The following is a 19,816-nucleotide window of genomic DNA, read 5'->3' as shown; positions in this document are numbered from 1 at the left end:
AGCGTTTAAAAGAATGAAAGGTGATCTGACTGAAACATATTATTCCCTTGGGGGGATTAACAGCGCAGATACTAGGAAGATGTTCTTACCAGTTTGGGACTCTAGAACTAGAGAGTGTAGTCTTATATTAAGGAAAAGCTATTTATGAGAGGAGGATGGTTTTTTTGTTCATTTGGGGATTGGTGAACTTGCGGAATTCTTTAACTCAGATCACACAGATGCTTTGTATTGAGCATATTCAATCCAGAGATTGCTATACTTTTACATTCTAAGAGTGTCAAGTCATTTGAGGATTTTACAATAGTAGTAGAAGATCATTGTTAAATGGGAGAGTTGGCTCAAAGAATGGAATGGTGTACTCCTGATCTTACTTCTTATTTTGTGCCCTTAAGTAGATACAATAAGCTAGTTAAGGGATTGAAAAGATAATGAGAAAGCAAAGAGAAAAATGTGAAGAAATAAAAGAAAATCAGAAAATGAACCAGAATAGTAAGCAAAATAAGGCCATAAGATCTTACGCCCTGTACTGAAATGGCTGGGATGCTGAACACTAGGGGCATATCAATACTTCTGGTCCTCCTTGCAATTAATTCTTCCCTGACTCACTATTGATCCCACCAACCCCACTCCAAACATCTGGTTACATTTGAGCAGTAAATTAGCAGTGGCTTTGGCACAGTGAGCTAATTGTTCTCCTGTTATTGTGAAAGTTGGCAATGTTGAACATCACACATTTCATGCTGAGATAATGGGAACTGCAGATGCTGGAGAATCCAAGATAATAAAGTGTGAAGCTGGATGAACACAGCAGGCCAAGCAGCATCTCAGGAGCACAAAAGCTTTTGTGCTCCTGAGATGCTGCTTGGCCTGCTGTGTTCATCCAGCTTCACACATTTCATGTTGCCCGGGGCCATTTTCTGCCCTGATAGGATAAAATGTCACTGCATTCTCCCACTGTGTAGGCAGTAATACAAGTAGAAATCAATGCGAGAAGCTAGGCTAAACCGGTACTTAGTTCAAATGCCTTTCTGTTGTGTTTCTTTTGTGGAGGGGGCTGCTTCAAGCTGAGCTAAAAGCAAATGCCATTTTTTTATGTGAATTTAACAGCTGCCATTGTATAATGAACTTTGTTTTCTGAGCTAAACTGAGAATCTGTTTCTATCAAAGTGAGAAGCATTAAGTCACTGCCTGGTGCTCCTTACATTGCATGCTGATATTTAGTAATTGAGTAATAAATTACTTTTAGATAACATGTCTCTGCTTTATAACTTCAACACTGCTGTTCACTTGATCTACAGTTATTGTCAAGAATACTACAAAGAAAGAACAAAGCCAAAATTAACAGGATCAGGAACAACTTTATTCTATGTATGCAATATCTACTTCTGGAAATGACTGCTAGAAATACATTTTTGTAATCATTACCAAAAGATATTTCTGAGTGTGAAACAATGGCAAAGCTTTACTTTTGATATATAAATGAGTTGTATATGACGATGTGTACGTTGCTGGCTAAGCTAATATTTTTTGCTCATTCCTGCCTTTTAGAGCTGCTGCAGGCTGAGATGTAGGGCCCCCACAGTATTACTAGAGACTTTACAGGATTTTGACCCAATATAACAATAGAACAGTGATGTATCTCCAAGTCAGGATAGTTAGTGACTTGGAAAGAAAATATCCGGTGGTAAATGTTTCTATGTATCTGCATAAGTGGTAGAGGTTGTAGATTTGGAAAGTTATTGGGGCAGGCTTAGTATGTTACTGGATAACACAAAATAAATAAGGAATGTATAATAACATACTAGGTCATTTCAAGATGAGAAATACACTTTTCTAACACTTTAGTCTTTGCTGAACATATTAGTGGCGAAAACATAAAATTCACAGCAGAAGGACAAGAGCTGGTAGAATGAGCATTTCAAATAACATCGTATAATACTAAGGATAAACTCTGCACCTCTGTTTGGGAATTAAGTAAGATTCATCTTACCCTGCTGGTGTTAGGAATCTTACCAGAAGTCTGCCTTTGGAAATGAGATTTACTGTTTTCAAGACGCAGTTATGTCAGAGCAGCAAACCGACTGATAGGATTTCATAGAGATAGTAGGAACTGTCAATACTGGAGAATCTGAGATAACACAGTGTGAAGCTGGATGAACACAGCAGGCCAAGCAGCATCAGAGGAGCAGGAAAACATGACGTTTCGGGTTGGACCCTTCTTCAGAAAAATAGGATTTCATGGCGGTTAGCTGTGGTTTTTAAATGACAACACATTCTCCCAACTTCAGTGCAGGTTCTACTTCCAATTTAAAATTGGAACAGCAAAACAGGATAGATACTTGGAAAAGGGGATTTAAAATCAATAACGGGCACCTGGACAGAAATCAAAGAGAATGTTGAATTAATGAACAATAGGTGAAGGGGAACCTGTCATTGTCAGCTGTTGCTCAATTTCTCTGTTCGAGATTAAATTCAAAAACCTGCTGTGCTATAACTTGGCTGTTGCAGTTGGAATGACATTTTTCCCAGTTCTTTTCTGAACCACTGATGCTTCCTGCACAGGAGGCAAATAAAGAGGGAGTAAAAGAAGTCAATTTATGACAAGAAAGGAAGGAGTAGAAGATTATCCTGGGAAGATTAGCCTAAGGAGGAAGTGGAAATGGCACGATGCGAGCGCGGGCTTTTTCTAGAATATAAGCTAGTTAAGCCAGTTTATCTGTTTCTGTCTTTAAATTCAATGCAACATTGAACTTGATAGAGGTGTACAAAATGATCAGAAGTATAGATAGAGTAGACAGCTAGAGACTTTTTCCTAGGGTGGAGGTAGCTATTACAAGGGGGCATAGTTTTAAAGTGAGTGGAGGTAGCTGTAGGGGAGACATCAGAGGTAGATTCTTTAGTCAGAGAGTGGATGGGGCGTGAAATACATTGCCGGAGAGGGTAGTGGAGCTGGTCTCATTAGGGGCATTTAAGCGGCTATTAGATAGGCATATGGATGACAGTATAAGGTAGGGGTGGAGGTTAGATAGACCTTAGGATTAGGTTAAAAGTTTGGCACAACATTGTGGGCCAAAGCCCCTGGTCTGTGCTGTACTGTTCTATGTTTTATTAAGGAAGAGGTACCCAAATTGCAGCTCCTGTGTTATCTCTGACTCTAGCATCTGCAGTTCTTACTACCCCAAATAGCTCTTTCCTGTTTTTCATTCTGTGTGTTGTATCTGGTCTTGATGAGTTCCATCAAAACGTCCAGCAGGACTAAGATGATTTCACAGCATCAATGGGAGCCAAGTCTGCAGTTAGGGAGAGTAACCATTATGAAAGGAATAAAACAAAGAACTGTGAATTATGGAAATCTAAAATAAAAGCAGAAATTGCGGGAGAAACCCAGCAGGTCTGACAGCATCTGTGAAGAGAAAACAGAATTAACATTTCAAATCCGGTGACTCTTCTTCAAAATTTGTGTTTATGAAAGGAGCCCAGTTCAATGTATGGCTGTCAAAGCTGAAAGGAAAAGGCTAGCTGAGCTACAAGAGAACAAAGAGAAAATCTAAGATAATAAAATGTGAGGCTGGATGAACACAGCAGGCCAAGCAGCATCTCAGGAGCACAAAAGCTGACGTTTCGGGCCTAGACCCTTCATCAGAGAGGGGGATGGGGGGAGGGAACTGGAATAAATAGGGAGAGAGGGGGAGGCGGACCGAAGATGGAGAGTAAAGAAGATAGGTGGAGAGAGTGTAGGTGGGGAGGTAGGGAGGGGATAGGTCAGTCCAGGGGAGACGGACAGGTCAAGGAGGTGGGATGAGGTTAGTAGGTAGCTGGGGGTGCGGCTTGGGGTGGGAGGAAGGGATGGGTGAGAGGAAGAACCGGTTAGGGAGGCAGAGAAAAAGAGAAAATCTACTTGTGGATGCCAGCCAATATGAGGGTGAAAATGTTAATGATAGAGGGTTTGTATTGTTTGCTGTTTTCTGGAATGAGACTTGTGGATTCTTTGGATGGAATTCCATCTTCAGGATGGTGAACTAAGAATAACTTTAGTGTGAAATAACTGCATGAAGATTGAATGACTTTTTGGAAGGCTCAGAAGGGCCTGTTCTTCTGAGTAATTAGTCTATTATGGCCAAATTTGGTTTCTGTGGAAAACAGCAGGCATCCTTTCTGTAGTCAGCCTTTGAAAAGTGATGAGTTAAAATAGAAGTAATCAGCCTGAAAAATGCCCATCTTTCTAAAACAGCCATCAGTGTAATGTGTGTAGTTTTTGGTTAAAAGGGGCAGATTTATCTACAGAAACATATTGATGCAGTGTGTTGTCAACATGATCAAAATAAAGAATCACTGTCAAAAGGTGTAATGCTTTATTAAGAGATATTTTTACTGTGCTGCAGCAGGTTGAGAACCATGTGCTATTCTGCTGCTTTAGGGAATTCAGATGAGTATGCTGCTTTTGTTGTTATTTTGTATAAGCAAATACTATTAGCTCATGTATTGTGCCTGCACTAGTATTTTGAATGGTTTCAGCACATTGTCTGTTTCAGTTTCTCTGTCTGTGTAACAGACATAACCACTTCTAGCCCTGTGCATGAAAACTCGGCACTTAAGTGGCTTCCGTTAATAGGTAGAATACTTTGATATAAACCCCTGCCTCAGATTAATTTTCATTGTTTTATCCATACATTGAAACAATAATTTCAAAATAATAATTTCAATTCCTGACTGCCATCATCAACTACACTGGGAAGTCAGTAGTAGCTTACAGACTATACGGTGCTGATCTCAGGATCTTGGCTCTCATTGGTAATGATAAATTATAAATGACGACGTAGGTGGCATTTTTTTAGATTTCACAAAATTATTGCTTTTGCTTGTAATTGAATAAAAATGGTGAGTGGGGGACTCAGTGCGAAAATAGAAAACAATCATTATTTGAAATTCAAAGGTGCTACTTTCCCAGATACTTGTGACAGCAGAAATTAGCTCCTTGAAATTATTATTAATGTGAAGTATGTTGAAAAACTACATAGTTTAATAAAAACACAAGCCCATATGCGCAAATTCGATGATTCACTCAGGGAACTTTGACATAGCACCTCTAGAGATTTCAGCGATGTCGCCAAACTAATGATGAGGAGGATCAGAATTCTCCTGAGGCTCTGCTTCAGTACTTCATCAGCATTCCTCCCACTTGGTGCATCAAGATTCTCTTACAGTGAATCACAAATATTGATGACAATTATGCTAGAATGTTAGGGCCAGCATGACTTTGCCCCTGCACATGTATGACTTGTGGGAATAGGTGGTATTTACTAAGTGATCGGGTAATTGGAAAATGTGCACCAACTTGCCATGATTTGACGCTCAAATCACCAAGTCAAAGTCTGTTCTTTGTTCTTTGTCCTGTACCCTAACAGACAGCTGGAGCTTGGGTCAGTTCTCAGCTGGGATAACTGCTTTTCGATTTGAAATCATCAAGAATTTTGCCCATGTGAATAAAGTGGCTACATTTCTTTGCTAAACTGCAAATAAAATTGCCTTGGCACTGCACCTCAGTAGCTCAAGAGAAATGTCCCAGAAAACTTCCATCACTTGAAAATGTTACAATTCATTCTTAATTTGAAAGAAAACTGGACTTTATTACTGGCCAGCTTTGCCAATACCTCAGTGATAAGTGGTTGAGTTGCTTTGTAAATCTAAGTTAAAGTGTGGTTCGAAAGTGCAATGATTTTCCGGTCTTCATGCTGAATACTTCTGGGACTAAAAATATAATCATTATATGACTAGTTCTAGGAAAATAAATGAGATGTTGGTTGGAAAAATATGAGTGCCCAGTGAATGGTGTACACCATAATACCTGCCTTAGAACCACGGATGGTTACAGAAGTAGGCTAGTTACTATGCTATTTAAATTTGTGACAAATTGATTATAGATTTTTAATAATTGAGCCAAATATAATATATAATGGTATTTAAAGACAAAGAGTAATTTTCACCCTTACCACCTGAGCATTAAAATTGATGGAGCAGATGACTGACTCCAGTAATTTACTAACATTTGAAAGGCAGGGTTAGTTCTTTCAACTGACAGTGACCGTAAGGACCCCCACCAACTTTTACATCTGATTTCAGTGTGATAGAAATTGAGTGGATTCAAGAATGTTGATTAAGGTGAAAGTTGCTCCCAGTGAAAACACGCAAGAAATCGCATGATGCTGGTTTGCTTTGGCTGTTCACAATTCTTCTAGGTTAGGAACAAGAATATAGCATGTAGTTCTCATCTACAATTAAGATAGTGATTGTATGGTATATTGAACTGTACAATCTTTCATCAGAAGTAGTGCCACAACATTGATGATAATATGTGCTGTACTTAAATTTATAATTTCTGTTCATAATCATCATCTGCTGGGAAAATAGATTCTCTGATTTAGTTTGGTTTGATTTGATTTGCTGTTGTCACATGTACCCAAATACAGTGAAAAGCTTTGTTTTGCATACAGTACAGGCAGATCACATACAAGGACATACAGATCATAGACAGAGCAAGGCATACAAGGTTACAGCTGCACAGGAAGTGTGTAAAAGTCAGAGAGACCCATTCAACAGTCTAATAAGAACTGGGAAGGCCGTTTTTGAACAAGTTAGTACATGTGTTTCAGCTTCTGTATCTTCTGACTGATGGAAGAGTTTGGAAGAGAGTACTTCTGGAGTAGCAAGGCTCTTTGATGATGTTGGCAGCATTTCTGCAGTGCCAAGAAGTGGGGATGGAGTCCGTGTTTGGGAGGTTGGCTTGCTTGATGGTCTGCACTATGTACCCAACTTTCAGTAGTTTCTTATGGTCCAGAACAGAGCAGTTGCCGTAGGAAGCCGTTATGCACCCAGATAAAATGCTTTCTATGGTGCATCTGTAAAAGTTGGTGAGGGTCCTTTTGGACATTCTCAATAGAAGCAATTAACCCTGTCTTTCAAATGTTAGGTGACAAATTCAAATTCATTCATTATGAAAATGTTCCTTTGCCACTGCACTTCAAGTCATGGTCCCACAGCTCACTGAATACTGGTACAGTGGTTTTAAGTGGCATGCATGCTAAGTAATCAATGGTGTTGTGGAGTGAAGACGTTAGACATGTTTGAATAATTAGATTACAATGTCACCCTCAATGTTTGGGACATTTCAATATTTTTTAAAAGATATTTGGAAAAAGATTCAAAATTATTTAGTTCGCAACTGCAACATTCTTACGGCCAAGTTTGTAAGCAGGATGAGACCGAGTTGCCACCTGGCAGCAATGGATTTAGTAAGAATGGTCAAGAGGGCAAGATGGTGCCTTAAAAAGCTCACTTCAAAAGAAAACCTTAGCTCTTGGCTTCAGATTTTATACTAATGTAATGAACAAAATAAATCAGCCTTCATAACTAGCTGATCTGTACAATGCCAAATCTCAAGTTAATGTGTTTTTCCCTTCCATACTACTTTTATAGTACAAAGTAATGTTTGAGCACCTAGCAACTGCATTGTGACATAACATTAATGTAACAAAATAGCTACATTTTCCTTGATATATCATAATATCGTTTGTATGTTAATCACGCGTGAGATTGTAATATTTGCTGTATAAATTGCACAGATTACATCTTGTGACAGAATTGTAATAATGCAGCAGTTTAATATATGACTGTGCCATATATTCAAAGCCACTGTTGAATTTGACTGCCTTGAAAACATTCATATTATTCAAGTAAATGCTCACCAGTTTTTAAGATGCATGTTCTGTTGGGTTCAATCCAGAACTACTATACGCCAACTGGGAAAACTGTTTTGAATCAGTGCTCCACTATAAAGACCTCAAAGCCACAGCAAACATCTCATCTTACATCCATCCATTCATTCAAAATCAATGTGCTTGGGTTTGACATTTCCTGAGTTTTATTATTTAGTAATGTTTTAAATAATAAATTTGCCCTAACTTCATATTTGTCTCTGAACTCAAAGGTCCTAATTTTTGTGAACTGTTTTTGGCACAAAGGACTTTTTATTTGGGTGAGAAAATCTTATTTTCTCATGAAACAGGGCAAAATTAAAGCTTAAAAATTAAATTAATATTTAAATAATTAAAAATTAAATCAAAACTTGAACCATAAAAATGTCAAATCACTTTGCTCCAATATATTTTTATGGACGGAAGTGATTGTGAAATGGTTTCAAGAAGCTAATAACAAGAGAGGAAGGGTATGTAAGTCATCCCAGTTTGTATTCCATGATAAATGTGTCCGTGTTAACCTTGGGCTGTTTGATTTTCTGAACATGTCTCAAAGCCAATAAAAATTACAATTCCTGCTACCCTTTTCCATGTAGCCATTGCCTCAGTAAACTTTGTGCCACGCACAGCAATTAGTTTATGATATCAGAATGGAGCAAGAGAAAATCTTCGGTACATATAGTGCTTTTCACAACCTCAGGACATCCCAATGCACTTTACAGCCATGAAGTACTAAACTTGAAGTGTAAGCACCATTGTCTAAGAAATGCAGCAGCCAAGTTGCTCGTGGCAAAGTCCCACAAACAGCAATATTTACATTTTATTGAGCGATGTATGTCAGTTGGAATACCCAGGAGAACTCTACAGTTCTTCTTCAAATAATGTGCAGGGATCTTTTATGTTCACATTAGAGTGTAGGTAGGGCATTGGTTAATATCGTGTCCAAAAGGCAATTGTGCTGCATTCTGTCAGTGCTGCACTGAAGTGTCGGTCCAGATTTTGAACTCATGGGGATCTTCAACCCATAGTCTTCTGACCTGGAGGTCTTAAGTTATGTCTGACAAAATAGGGAAGGGCACACTATCCCTCTTCAAACCAGTTCCTTGATGCTGAAATTCGGGTCAACAAAATATTTGCACGTCCAACTCATCACCAGGAATGTGCACCATGGGAGCAATCTGAATGTGAACTGTGCACTTAATCATGAATCCTGGGCACTTTTCTAACAGCAAATTAGGTGCAAGTCACGTTAGCTTTGCTGATGAAAATAATTTAGCAATAAGTAAGATATTTAGCAGCACAACAAGCTGTTGAGAGTCCAAAATTATACTCTCAGACTTACTGCCTGTGTGACTTGATTAAGTACAATGACTACGTGCTTCATCTGGAGGATATAATTGGTTGTATTCCAACTTTGTCATAAATGCTGTGAATAGTCAACAGCATTCATTGTTGAAGGAACATGGGAACACAAAACTTAGAAGCAGAAATAGGCTATTTGCCCTTTGAGCCTGCTGAGTCATCCAGTAAGATTATGGCTGATCTGGTTCTGGTCTCAGCTTCAATTTCTTTTTGGCTCCTCCATGACCTTTGACTCCCTTGTCAACCAAAAATCTATCTAATCTGATCTCCCTGTCTCGAAGAGCTTCAGTGATCAGCCTACATTATTTTCTGGGCAAGAGAATTCCACAATCTAGTGGCCCTCTGAGAGAAAAAAACTCCTCATCTCCATCTTTAAAGTGGGATTCCTTACTCTTAAACTGTGCCCCCCATTTCTGTCTCCTAGAAGGGGAACATTGTCATAGAGTCATCCCTGTCAAGATCCCCAGGATCTTGTATGTTTCAGAGGGATCACCTTCATTCTTCTGAACTCCAATGCATAAAAGATCCAACCAGTTCAATCTTTCTTCATAAGATTAACATTTCAACCCAGGAATGAGTCAAGTGAATCTTCCCTAACTGTTTCTAACGCAGTGTGACCTTTTTTTCAAATAAAGAGACTAAAATTCTACACAATATTGCAGACATGGTGTCACCAAGGCCCTGTGTGGCTGCAGTTAAATTTCCTTGCTTTTATAGTCCATTCCCACTGAAATAAACACCAATATTCCATTTCCCATCTGAATCGCTTGCTGCACATTTATTATTGTGACACTTAATTTTGTGGATCTTCAAATTCCCCATGATTGCCATTTGAATTTTGGCAAATGGCTTGTTCTGAATGTAAATAGTGGTTAGTACTCACGTCCTTGTTGGCTTTGTTATATTGTCAAGCCTAGCTTTGTAAGCATGATTTAAATTCTGTCTCTCAGGAAAGCTTCCAGTGTTTATTTATTCCCTTGGTTACACAATCACTTTTATTGTGCGTCCATCAGGTTATCGTTTTGGATAATGTTTGAATTGTCAAGATGAAAGGTATCTGTGAATAAACAAGAATAAAAAAGAAACACTTGAATTTTCTCTGATGAAGGGACTAGGCCCGAAACGTCAGCTTTTGTGCTCCTGAGATGCTGCTGGGAATGCTGTGTTAATCCAGCTCCACACTTTGTTATCCACCAGTTGCAAACAGCTGCAGTTATGTTGCTGGCCACAAGAGGGTAGTACAGTATTTCATGCAGAATCATTAAATTCATTAAATATTTAATAATATAATTAATCTTATTTTTTAAAGTTTAATTTTTGTAGAAAATAAATCCAAAAATGTCCGATGATCTAATTTCTTGCCCAAGTCAGAAGTGACAGCAACCATTAAATAAAACGGATGTACCTTTGTGAATTATGAAAACAGCAGTTTCAGACATAATCAACTTTTAAAGTGATATCTTCAGGGAATCTAAATACATTAAACTCCAGGATCTGTCACGTCCGTAGCAGCCATTGCATTTTTAAACTGAATAATTTATTTTGCACATTTCTGTAAAGGACTGCATAAATTTTTGCAAATTGAAGAAAATTCGGAAGGCATAACATCGTGTTTGTATGGCGTTAGGCAGGATGTGTAACAATATGAAATGTCACGTGATATCTTGTTTACATAGCTTCCACTGTGACGCTGATTAGCATTTACTGTGGCCTTTACTACTGTATGTGTCATATATATTTATTAAAACAGCGTGCAGTACAAGTTTGAATCTTTATTGGTTAGACAAGAATGCATCTTTTGAACTAATTAAGGTCAGTAAGCTATTGGATAAAAACAATAACATATGATTGTACCTTCCCAAGGAGTTGAAAGTGGGAAATGCAGTGCATTCACTTCCAAAGCTAGCACATATTTAAATCATCAGACATGATTTCACAGTGTCCATGAGGCAAAGATGAAGTTGAAAATTATGATGGCTTTGCATGAAATGAGTTTTGGCATCCTAAGCCTAATAGCCTCTGGCGATGATATGGCACAAAACCGCTGACACTTGAAAGTGTATAAGCAATCTCCCTGAGCATGGCATGAAGTATCGTACTAATATAGGAAATGAAGAATGTTGTGATGGAATTCAGGCTCGTGCGTAGCTGTAGAAAGAAAGGTCCTTTGCTCTATTCCTCACCTATATGATGCTTCATCTGTGACCACTTAATATCAACACTAGTATCTTGAAATGAAAATGTGATATGAACCTCAGTGCTGAAGTACTTCACCTGGATACATTATTTTTCTATTGAAGACTAGTCATAAATATTACACATTTTAATGGTCAAGTAAGAAACTTTCAAATTTCTTTGCTCCCATCAGTATGTTATAATTTCAATGAAGATTAATCATCCTGATCACAAGTTATAGATAATTCAATTATCATATAATTAAGAATAAAATTATAAAAGTTGTTGTCTAATTTCAAACATTCTCAGTCAGTGCTGTGATTGTCCTTTTCATTGTGTTTGCTTCCCATTAATAGGTCAATCCTTTAGTTTTAGAATAGAAAAATAAATGTGCAAATGGATTTATAAATGTGCACTGTGGTACACTAACAACAGCATTATAAAATAGGCAAAGCCCTATTAAAACCTCAGATCTCCCTGTTTTACCTCGGCTACAATTGTGACAGAGATAGGAATAGTCGTTTTGGATTGGAGCTTTCGTTGTGTCACACGTTAGGTCAAGCAGTGCTCCCAGTGGTGTAGTATTTAATACTTGTGTGTGAGTGTGTGTAATATATATATATTGATCATTTTAAGGAGGAAGCCCAGCTTCCTCTATAGATGCCTTTGAATTACCCCCACTAAACAGGAGACTTCAGTAATGTGCAGTAACGCAATCAAGCCAATCCGTTCACTCAGCCAATATTAATACAAATACAAACTAGGTATGGTCACATAGTTTTTTAGCTGGACTGGATTACAGATGTGAGTTCAAATCATCATTGTTTTGTCCTAAAAAGCTGACTGGTTCATGAAAGTCTTTTAGAGAAGAAGCATGTAATCCTGGTCTGTCTACAACACATCACTGTAGACCCATATCAATGCAGTTGACTCTTAACCGCTCTCCGGAATGACCTAAAAAGCTATTCAACTGCATCAAAACTATTACAGCATGCTGCAGCAGTTCAAGAAGGTGGGCAATTAGTAGTGGGTGATAAATAATGCCTTTTGCTTATCGCTACAACCTCCCTGTGAATGGATAAAAACATACCTTTTACAGCAAAGTTCTGCATAGTTTTCAGAAAAAAGCTTTCTTTCTCCAACTCTACTTCTCCTTCCCACAGCTTGCCAAGGGGCACCAAAGTAATTTGTTCCATCCCTCCTATCACTTTGGCTGAGATTGCAGAACTTAACACAAACCATAAATCCGATCTGAGACAATGTGACGTGTTTGTGTGTTTTCTTTACCTAATAAATATTTTAAGGATCTCACCAACCAAACCCATGCTACATCCATAATTTAGCACATTGGAGATGCAGGTTGCTGATAAATTATCAGAGGAGTAAGCCAACATTGAGTCAGTCACATTTATACTGCTACAGCAAGTATTCGTGATGATTGGTTGCAAGGCAGTCCGATAGTGAATCATTCACGCAGATACTCTCCAGAGTGATTTGAATTAATCAGGCCCACTGTAGGCCATGTGTTTACCTCTTTCTATTCTGATCTCTAACCTATAGAAAAACTGCTATACCACCCCTGCAGTTCTTTCCAAGCTTTACAAAAATCTGATGTAAGGCAGTTCATCATCTACACACTGATGCTTTGATCTCAGTTGGTGGAGCTGAATAGCCACCATGGCAATTCTCCAGGGGAATTAGGGATGCCTAATGAATGCTGGCCAAGTCACTGATAACCATATCCTACGAAAAAACTTTTAAAAACTGAGAAATTGCAACTAAAAGTACAAAAGTAAAATTTAAAATTGAACTTCTTCCAGACAGTGGTTAGAACATGGGGAATTGCAGTCTAATAAAATAGTTGAGATGACCAGCCTGGATGCCAGCACTAAGGTTATGCCAGCGTAGACATAGTGAGCCAAATGACCTCCTTCTGTGCTATAAAGCTTTCCGTGTCCCTAGATAAAGACAGATGGGAGTGGACTCTTATGGAACATCAATAGCACAGTCAATTTTGGTTGGATGGCCTGTTTTTCTGCAGTACATTCCGTGTAAAACACAGGAGGACATACTGAAGGTGAAGATTGTTTGTTGTTCTCACAACAATCCATGTTAGAGTGCTAACACACTCAAATCTGATTCTGAACTCTTGTATTTAACTATCTGGAAGGGAGTAACAAGCACAACTTATGCCACAGAGCAAAATTCAGACACAGAAATCCCACCACACTTTCACAAATCTCACAGTGAGTGGGACATTTTCAAAGTTCTAGGAACAGTGTGTTTGCTATCTCTTGGGTCAGACAATGGTACGTAGCAAAAAAGGGAAATTATGTATTTTTAAAAATTCCAAATATTCAAATGACAAAAATCTCAAATTTTATGTATAGTTTTCAAATGATCCTGATCAAAACATATTGCATGATCAGTGCTAATTTGTGCTCATTTCAACACTGCTGTGAAGGACCACTACATGTGTTAAATTTGGCCTGAGTTGTCACTCCAGGTCAGGTGTCCCCCTCCACCGACAAGCTCCCTATGACGAAGTGTGGAGCTGGATGAACACAGCAGGCCAAGAAGCATCCATATCAAACTGTGCTGCCTTATCCCCTCATACCCTTCATACACCCTTACATCCACATGTCTGCTTATAGCCCCTATACAAACTTAGTCCCAATTCATGTCAATCCTTGGCCCACAACCCTTTGCCCGGACATCTGCCATGCCAACTCAATCAGTATCCACCGTGAGCCACACAGGACCTGAGATGCAATAAAATAAAGCTTTGAAGTATCTGATGAAGAATTCACAACTTTTTTTTAAGAAGTAGTGCTAAACGTACCCGAGCTCCACTGTTCAAAGGGGAGCACAATACAGGCTGGTTGTGTGCTGAGACAGTGTGGGTTTTCATTATTGAACATTTAAGTGTTGCTCTGGTGGTTGCTGGTTGTGGTATGGTTATTTAATATGTTTTAAATGTGCTGTGAATGAACATGTTATTCTGGTACAAAGCACAAAAGGGCGGTGTGTAGTTGCTCTTTGTATGCTTTGGGTTTCGAGCAATTACTCTGCTGTGCTCATGTGTGCACTTTTTATTGACAGATCTCAAATGTTTCTTAACATCAGAATACTTATTGTGTTGTACTGTGAAGCATTAAAGAATTCTGTACTCCTTTACGTACAGTATTAGGAAAGTAGATTTACCTACAAGAGGAGTCACTTTGGGAGTTTTCAGGCAGAATCACTTGCCAAAAAAATTCAATGTGAAAATTTTATGATGTTGTCACGTTTATTGCTGTTTAGTGTTGTATTTCAAGTACTGTGTGGAAAAACATTGCCCCTTTAAACCAGTGTACTTGTGTGACTGCATTCCATATGGAATCCCATTTTCAGCAATACATGTCTGTTGACCATCGCTTTCCATTGTGTCATCTACTGCAGTAAATGTTACTTTTAGTTTTAATATGAAAGCCTTATTAGTTATTTTTCTTGTAGCACCTTAAGCAATGTGTGTGAACAACCACATGAATTGATGGAAAAATACTTTCTTGTTTATTATGTGTTATGGTTCAATTTATTAAATAGATCATTTCACAGCATAGTGGCCCTTGTTATTCACATTTTATTTTTCATTTCTCCCTCCTTAACTGCATTTAAATGCTTTAATTTTCTACATTTTGCTGCCATTTTAGTTTTGCCAAGCCCACTGTATGGAAAATTTCCTAAATTCCTCTGAGCCTCCATTTCCCTTTCCTTCCTCAAAGCCGCCTCTTTATCTGATGTGTCATCCATCCTAATTCCTACTCCTTTTTGCTTGGTTTCCATTTTCCTGTCATGTCTCAGTAAAATGCTGTGCGTTGGAATGTTTGCCATGTAAATGGATGTAAATTTATACTATTGTCTGAGCTATAGCTAGCTCTTCCCGTACCTCAAGTTTTTTTCTCTCTCCCTAAGACTGGTGTTTTGTACTCTAGTGCTTTCTCATTTTCCTTGAATACTCTCGTTTTGAAAAATAAATTTATAATTTTTAGGAGATACCATTTTAATAGTAGTAAAGCACATTTGATTTGTCATGACAATTTGGCTTTGGTTCCAGAGACTACATGGGAATACATGAGCTAGAAGTAGGAATAGGCCAGTCAGCCCTCAGTCTGCTCCACCATTCAATAAGATCATACCCTCAACTCTCCATCTTATATATGCTTGATAAACTTTTAGTTACTTGTTAGTTAAAAAACATTAATGATCTAGCCTTCAGCATTTACTGGAGAAGGCAGTAAAAAGGCTCATGACCTCCTCTCTTCAATATTTGGTGAAATTGACAAGGACAAAGAGCAGTATCTTCATGAACTAGTAATCTTTCAGTTAAATCGCTGTTTTTCATAAGGTTATCTACAGCAACGGGAGAATGCCATTCAGCCAATTGAGCGTGATCCATGTTTAAGAAGATCTTGGTTGATCTGATTGTGGCTTTAACTCAACATTCCCACCTACCCCCGTAACCTTTGAATCCTTTGTTGATCAAACTCAGTAACAATTGAAGACACATTATTTTAGGAATTGTAGTGGTCTAATGTTTTCATTTTTTGTTCTGTTGTTATTGGATTTTATGACATGCATAATATTGACTTGCGCAAATTTTCTCTGAAGCTAAAGTTCACATTAACAACGTTTAGAAACTTCTTCAAATCAAATCAGAACAATTTCTGGGTAAGATCTGAAGAAAAATTCTGGTTCATTGAAAGCTATTTGGAAAGGTGAAAAAAAACAAAAGATAAAGAAACAGTTATCTAGTATTTTTTCAAATATTTTATGAAAACAGCTACAAAATAACAACATACAACAAGTGTTAATCCTATGAGTGAGGTGTGAAAATTGTGAAACAATTTTGACTGCGAACGTGCTTAATTTATTTGTCTCATTTTCAAATAAGATTAACTCCTCATCATATTTTGATATAGTTTAGTGCGTTATTTCCTTTGACTGAGAAGTGTAAAACAAAATTAAGCACAAGAAACTTTTTATTCCCCAATGTCTGCAACTCGGAGAGAAAGCATTTTTATAGCTTCATCTGATTTTTGTACAGAAAGGTGACACAGACAGCAGTTAATAGTTAAACTATTGAACTGTTTTAATGATTTTGGTTGAAGAATAACTATTGCACAGGATACTTGGTAGAATTCCCTACTGTCCTTAGGTTAGATGGGCTTCAGATTGGTTTCACATGTCGGCACAACATCGAGGGCTGAAGGGCCTGTACTGCGCTGTAATGTTCTATGTTCTATTTAAGTTCCTGCTGATTTTTTTTTAATAATACCTTTAACTTCCTTTAATTTCTAATGAGACAAATGTTGGAATTTAAAGCTCCAGTTCAAATGGTTTACACCATTTAAAGTTTTCTGTTAGTTTGTGAAATGAAAGGCACTCCACTGTGACGATGAAAGTTTGTGAAATCAGTCAGGCAGAACTAATCCTGTCAGAATAGCTCCCAGGTTTATCAACAGACAGGAAGAAATAGCAAACATGTTTTTTAACATTGTATACAGCTCTTCTTTCAAATATTTAAAAGGCAGTAAAAACCGAAAGAAGCGCAGATGCCCATCGGAAACAAAAAACAGAAGTTGCTTGAAAAACTCAGCAGGTCTGGCAGCATCTGTGAAGAGAAATCAGAGTTTAAATCAGCGTTCTGATGAAGGGTCACCAGACCCAAAACGTTAACTCTACTTTCTCTTCGCAGATGCTACCAGACCCGCTGAGCTTTTCTAGCAACTTCTCTTTTTGTTTTTCATTTAAAAGGCAGTGTTTTTGACAAATTGCTTTCTCGGCTATCATGATAATTCTCTTGAAAGTTCCAGTGTGCTTGATAGTTTATGTAGTTTCTATGCACACTCTTGTCTATCTTTAACAATCCCAAAGAGCGCACACCTTAACTCGAGAAACATCCAAAAAGGAATCTTGTCCCTTCAAAAGGGTAACCTCAAAAGGACTCTGGCACCTTTAGAAGTTGCCATTACCAGTTCCAAATTCTTGTTTTATACAAAATGGAAGTGGAGCTTTCAGTCCAACTCACCCAACACCAACCAGGTATCCTAAATAAATCTAGTCCCATTTGCCAGCATTTTGCCCCTATCCCTCGAAACCCTTCCTATTCATGTACGCACCCAGATGCCTTTTAAATGTTGTAATTTTACCCGGCTCCTCCACCACCTGTGGCAGCTCATTCATTACATGCACTGCCCTCTGTGTGAAAAGGGTGCCCTTTAGGTCACTTTTAAATCTTTCCCTTATCACCTTAAACTTGTGCCCTCTAGTTTTAGAATCCCCTACCCTGGCTAAAAGACCTCGGCTGTTCCCCCATCCACGCCCCTCATGATTTTATAAACCTCTATATGGTCGCCCCCTTGGCCTCCAACGCTCCAGGGAAAATAGTCCCAGCTTATTCAGCCTCTCCTTGTAACTCAAACCCTCCAGTTCTGGCAACATCCTTGTAAGTCTTTTCTGAACCTTTTCAAGTTGAACATCTTTGCTATAGCAATGAGTTTACTACATATTGAAGCACAAGTGTCTTCTTGTAATCATTTTGATCAGACCTTAAAGAACCCATTGGATACTTTCTAATGACACAGTGGTACAGTTTCAACAGGGAAAATCACACCTTTCCTCAGATCTCCACTCTTTTTCATTCTTGGGGGTGCAGCTTTTCACAATGGTTGGTCCCTCAATTACTCGTGCAGCCAATTCCTGATTAATCTCAATCAGTCAGGGAAGAAAAATATCACCAATATGCTCCCAGGGTTTCAGCTTTCTGACTTTTTGATTGAGAGCTGATTATTCATATGTTGAACCATCAAAGTGACCTCTCCTGAAACGTAAATTCAGGAAATGTGTGTCACTGTCTATAAGTCATTAGTGCTCATTTTGAACTTGTGATTAGGAATCTAACCTCTCCGCTGCAGTAAATCCATATGTGAATTTTATCAAGTTTTGTAGATGTTGTTCTTCAAATTGTTTCAATCTGTGTCACATTGTTACACAAAGGAGCAGATTTAAGAGACCATATATATATTCACATAAACAGCCTGGTCATCTATCAGAGATAGTAAGAACAGGTGATGCTAGAATCCAAGATAACACAACGTGGAGCTGAAGGAACGCAGCAGGCCAGGCAGCTTTAGAGGAGGAGGAAAGCTGACGTTTTGGGTCGGGACCCTTCTTCAGAAATGGAGGAGGGGGAAGTGAGCTCAGAAGTAAAAAGAGAGGAGGGTGGGGCTGGGGATGATAGGTGGAATGGTGATAGGTGAGTGCAGGTATGGAGTTGTGGGTATTGGGCAGTGGGATGGGTGGAGTGGACAGGTGGGAGAGAAGATGGACAGATTGTGTCAGGTCAAGGAGACAGGGATAAGAGGGAGGGTTGGTCATGGGATGAGACCGGGGCGGGGAGATTTTGAAACCGGAAAAATCCATATTTAGGCCATTGGGCTGTATGCTCCCGAGGCGGAATATGAGATGCTGCTCCTCCAGTTTCCGGGTCGTGTCATTGTAACACTGGAGGAGGCCCAGGGTTAACATATCATCCAGGGAGGGGGAGTTGAAATGGCTTGTCACGGGAAGGTCTTGTCATTTTTCATAAGCAGTGTGCAGTTGGTCTCCGAGCTTCTGCTTCGTCGCACTGATGTTGGGGAGACCACATTGGGAATAGCGGATGCAATAGACCACATTGACGGATGTGTAGATGAACCTCTGTGTGATGTGAAAGGTTTGCTTGGTGCCTTGGATGGGAGATGCGTTGGAGGAAGTGTAGGAGCAGGTGTAGCACTTCCTGCCGAGATCTTTCCTTGTAGAATTCTTTCTTTTAAGATTTTTATTTTTTTCTCTTGTTATACACATAAGAGAAGTGGAGAGAGATACTTTCACTTTGCCATTCTGAAAAACTCTGGCTCCTCTGCACCCACAGACTTATAACAAGCTATAGCTTGATCACTGCGAGGGCTATTGTCAGGCAGTCTTTTTTTAATGCAGAGATTCTCGGTGTCACTCTGTCTCAAGTAGCCCCCTCACTGCTTCGAAAAGCAACATTGTATTGCACAGTCAAAATTACACACCACTTGATCTTTCCAAGTTGCCAAACTTTTATTATTTCAGCTATAGAACAGTCCAGTTTACAGTTCAAAAAGGAAAAAAATGTGATCACTTACATTTATCTTCAAAATTCAGGGTCATATCAGAAAAAAATGGAAATTATCTTCATTAAATTGTGAAGCGATTACTCCAAAAGAAAGCAAAAAATAAGCTCTCAACAATTCGGCCTACAACCATTTTGGAAAGGTTTAGGTTAAAGCAATAGAATGGCAGGTGGACCAATTTGTAACCTAGCCAGATCAGTACAGCATCATCATTTATCAAAAGAAAGGGAGTACTGAATGTGTAAGTTCATTAAGGTTTGATTAACCCATTTATCGTGATTCATTTTACACTGTAAGGCAACTTGGAGCAAATGCTAATTAGCTAAAATATTTGGTTGAATACTT

At 38.6% G+C, this 19,816-nt stretch overlaps 1 protein-coding gene across 5 annotated transcripts in view; it reads left to right on the top strand.

Moving 5' to 3' along the window:
• Positions 1 to 19,816, top strand: part of LOC125463838 (endonuclease V-like) — a 92,036-nt gene that overhangs the window by 46,283 nt on the left and 25,937 nt on the right. For 4 of the 5 annotated variants that reach the window (XM_048555599.2, XM_048555602.2, XM_048555598.2 and 1 more), the window contains one exon: positions 1,299 to 1,596. The exons of the other annotated variant lie outside the window; for it this stretch is intronic. In XM_048555599.2, coding sequence (XP_048411556.1) covers positions 1,299 to 1,418 — 120 coding nt within the window. In that variant the 3' untranslated portion in view covers positions 1,419 to 1,596. Of the gene's footprint in view, positions 1 to 1,298; positions 1,597 to 19,816 lie in introns of those variants that run through there. 5 annotated transcript variants of the gene reach the window in all.

Source organism: Stegostoma tigrinum, chromosome 22 (genome assembly GCF_030684315.1).
Source record: "Stegostoma tigrinum isolate sSteTig4 chromosome 22, sSteTig4.hap1, whole genome shotgun sequence".
Classification (NCBI taxonomy): Eukaryota; Metazoa; Chordata; class Chondrichthyes; order Orectolobiformes; family Stegostomatidae; genus Stegostoma; species Stegostoma tigrinum.
The sequence above is the reverse complement of the archived record's forward strand: the minus strand, read 5'-3'. Positions and strand labels throughout refer to the sequence as shown.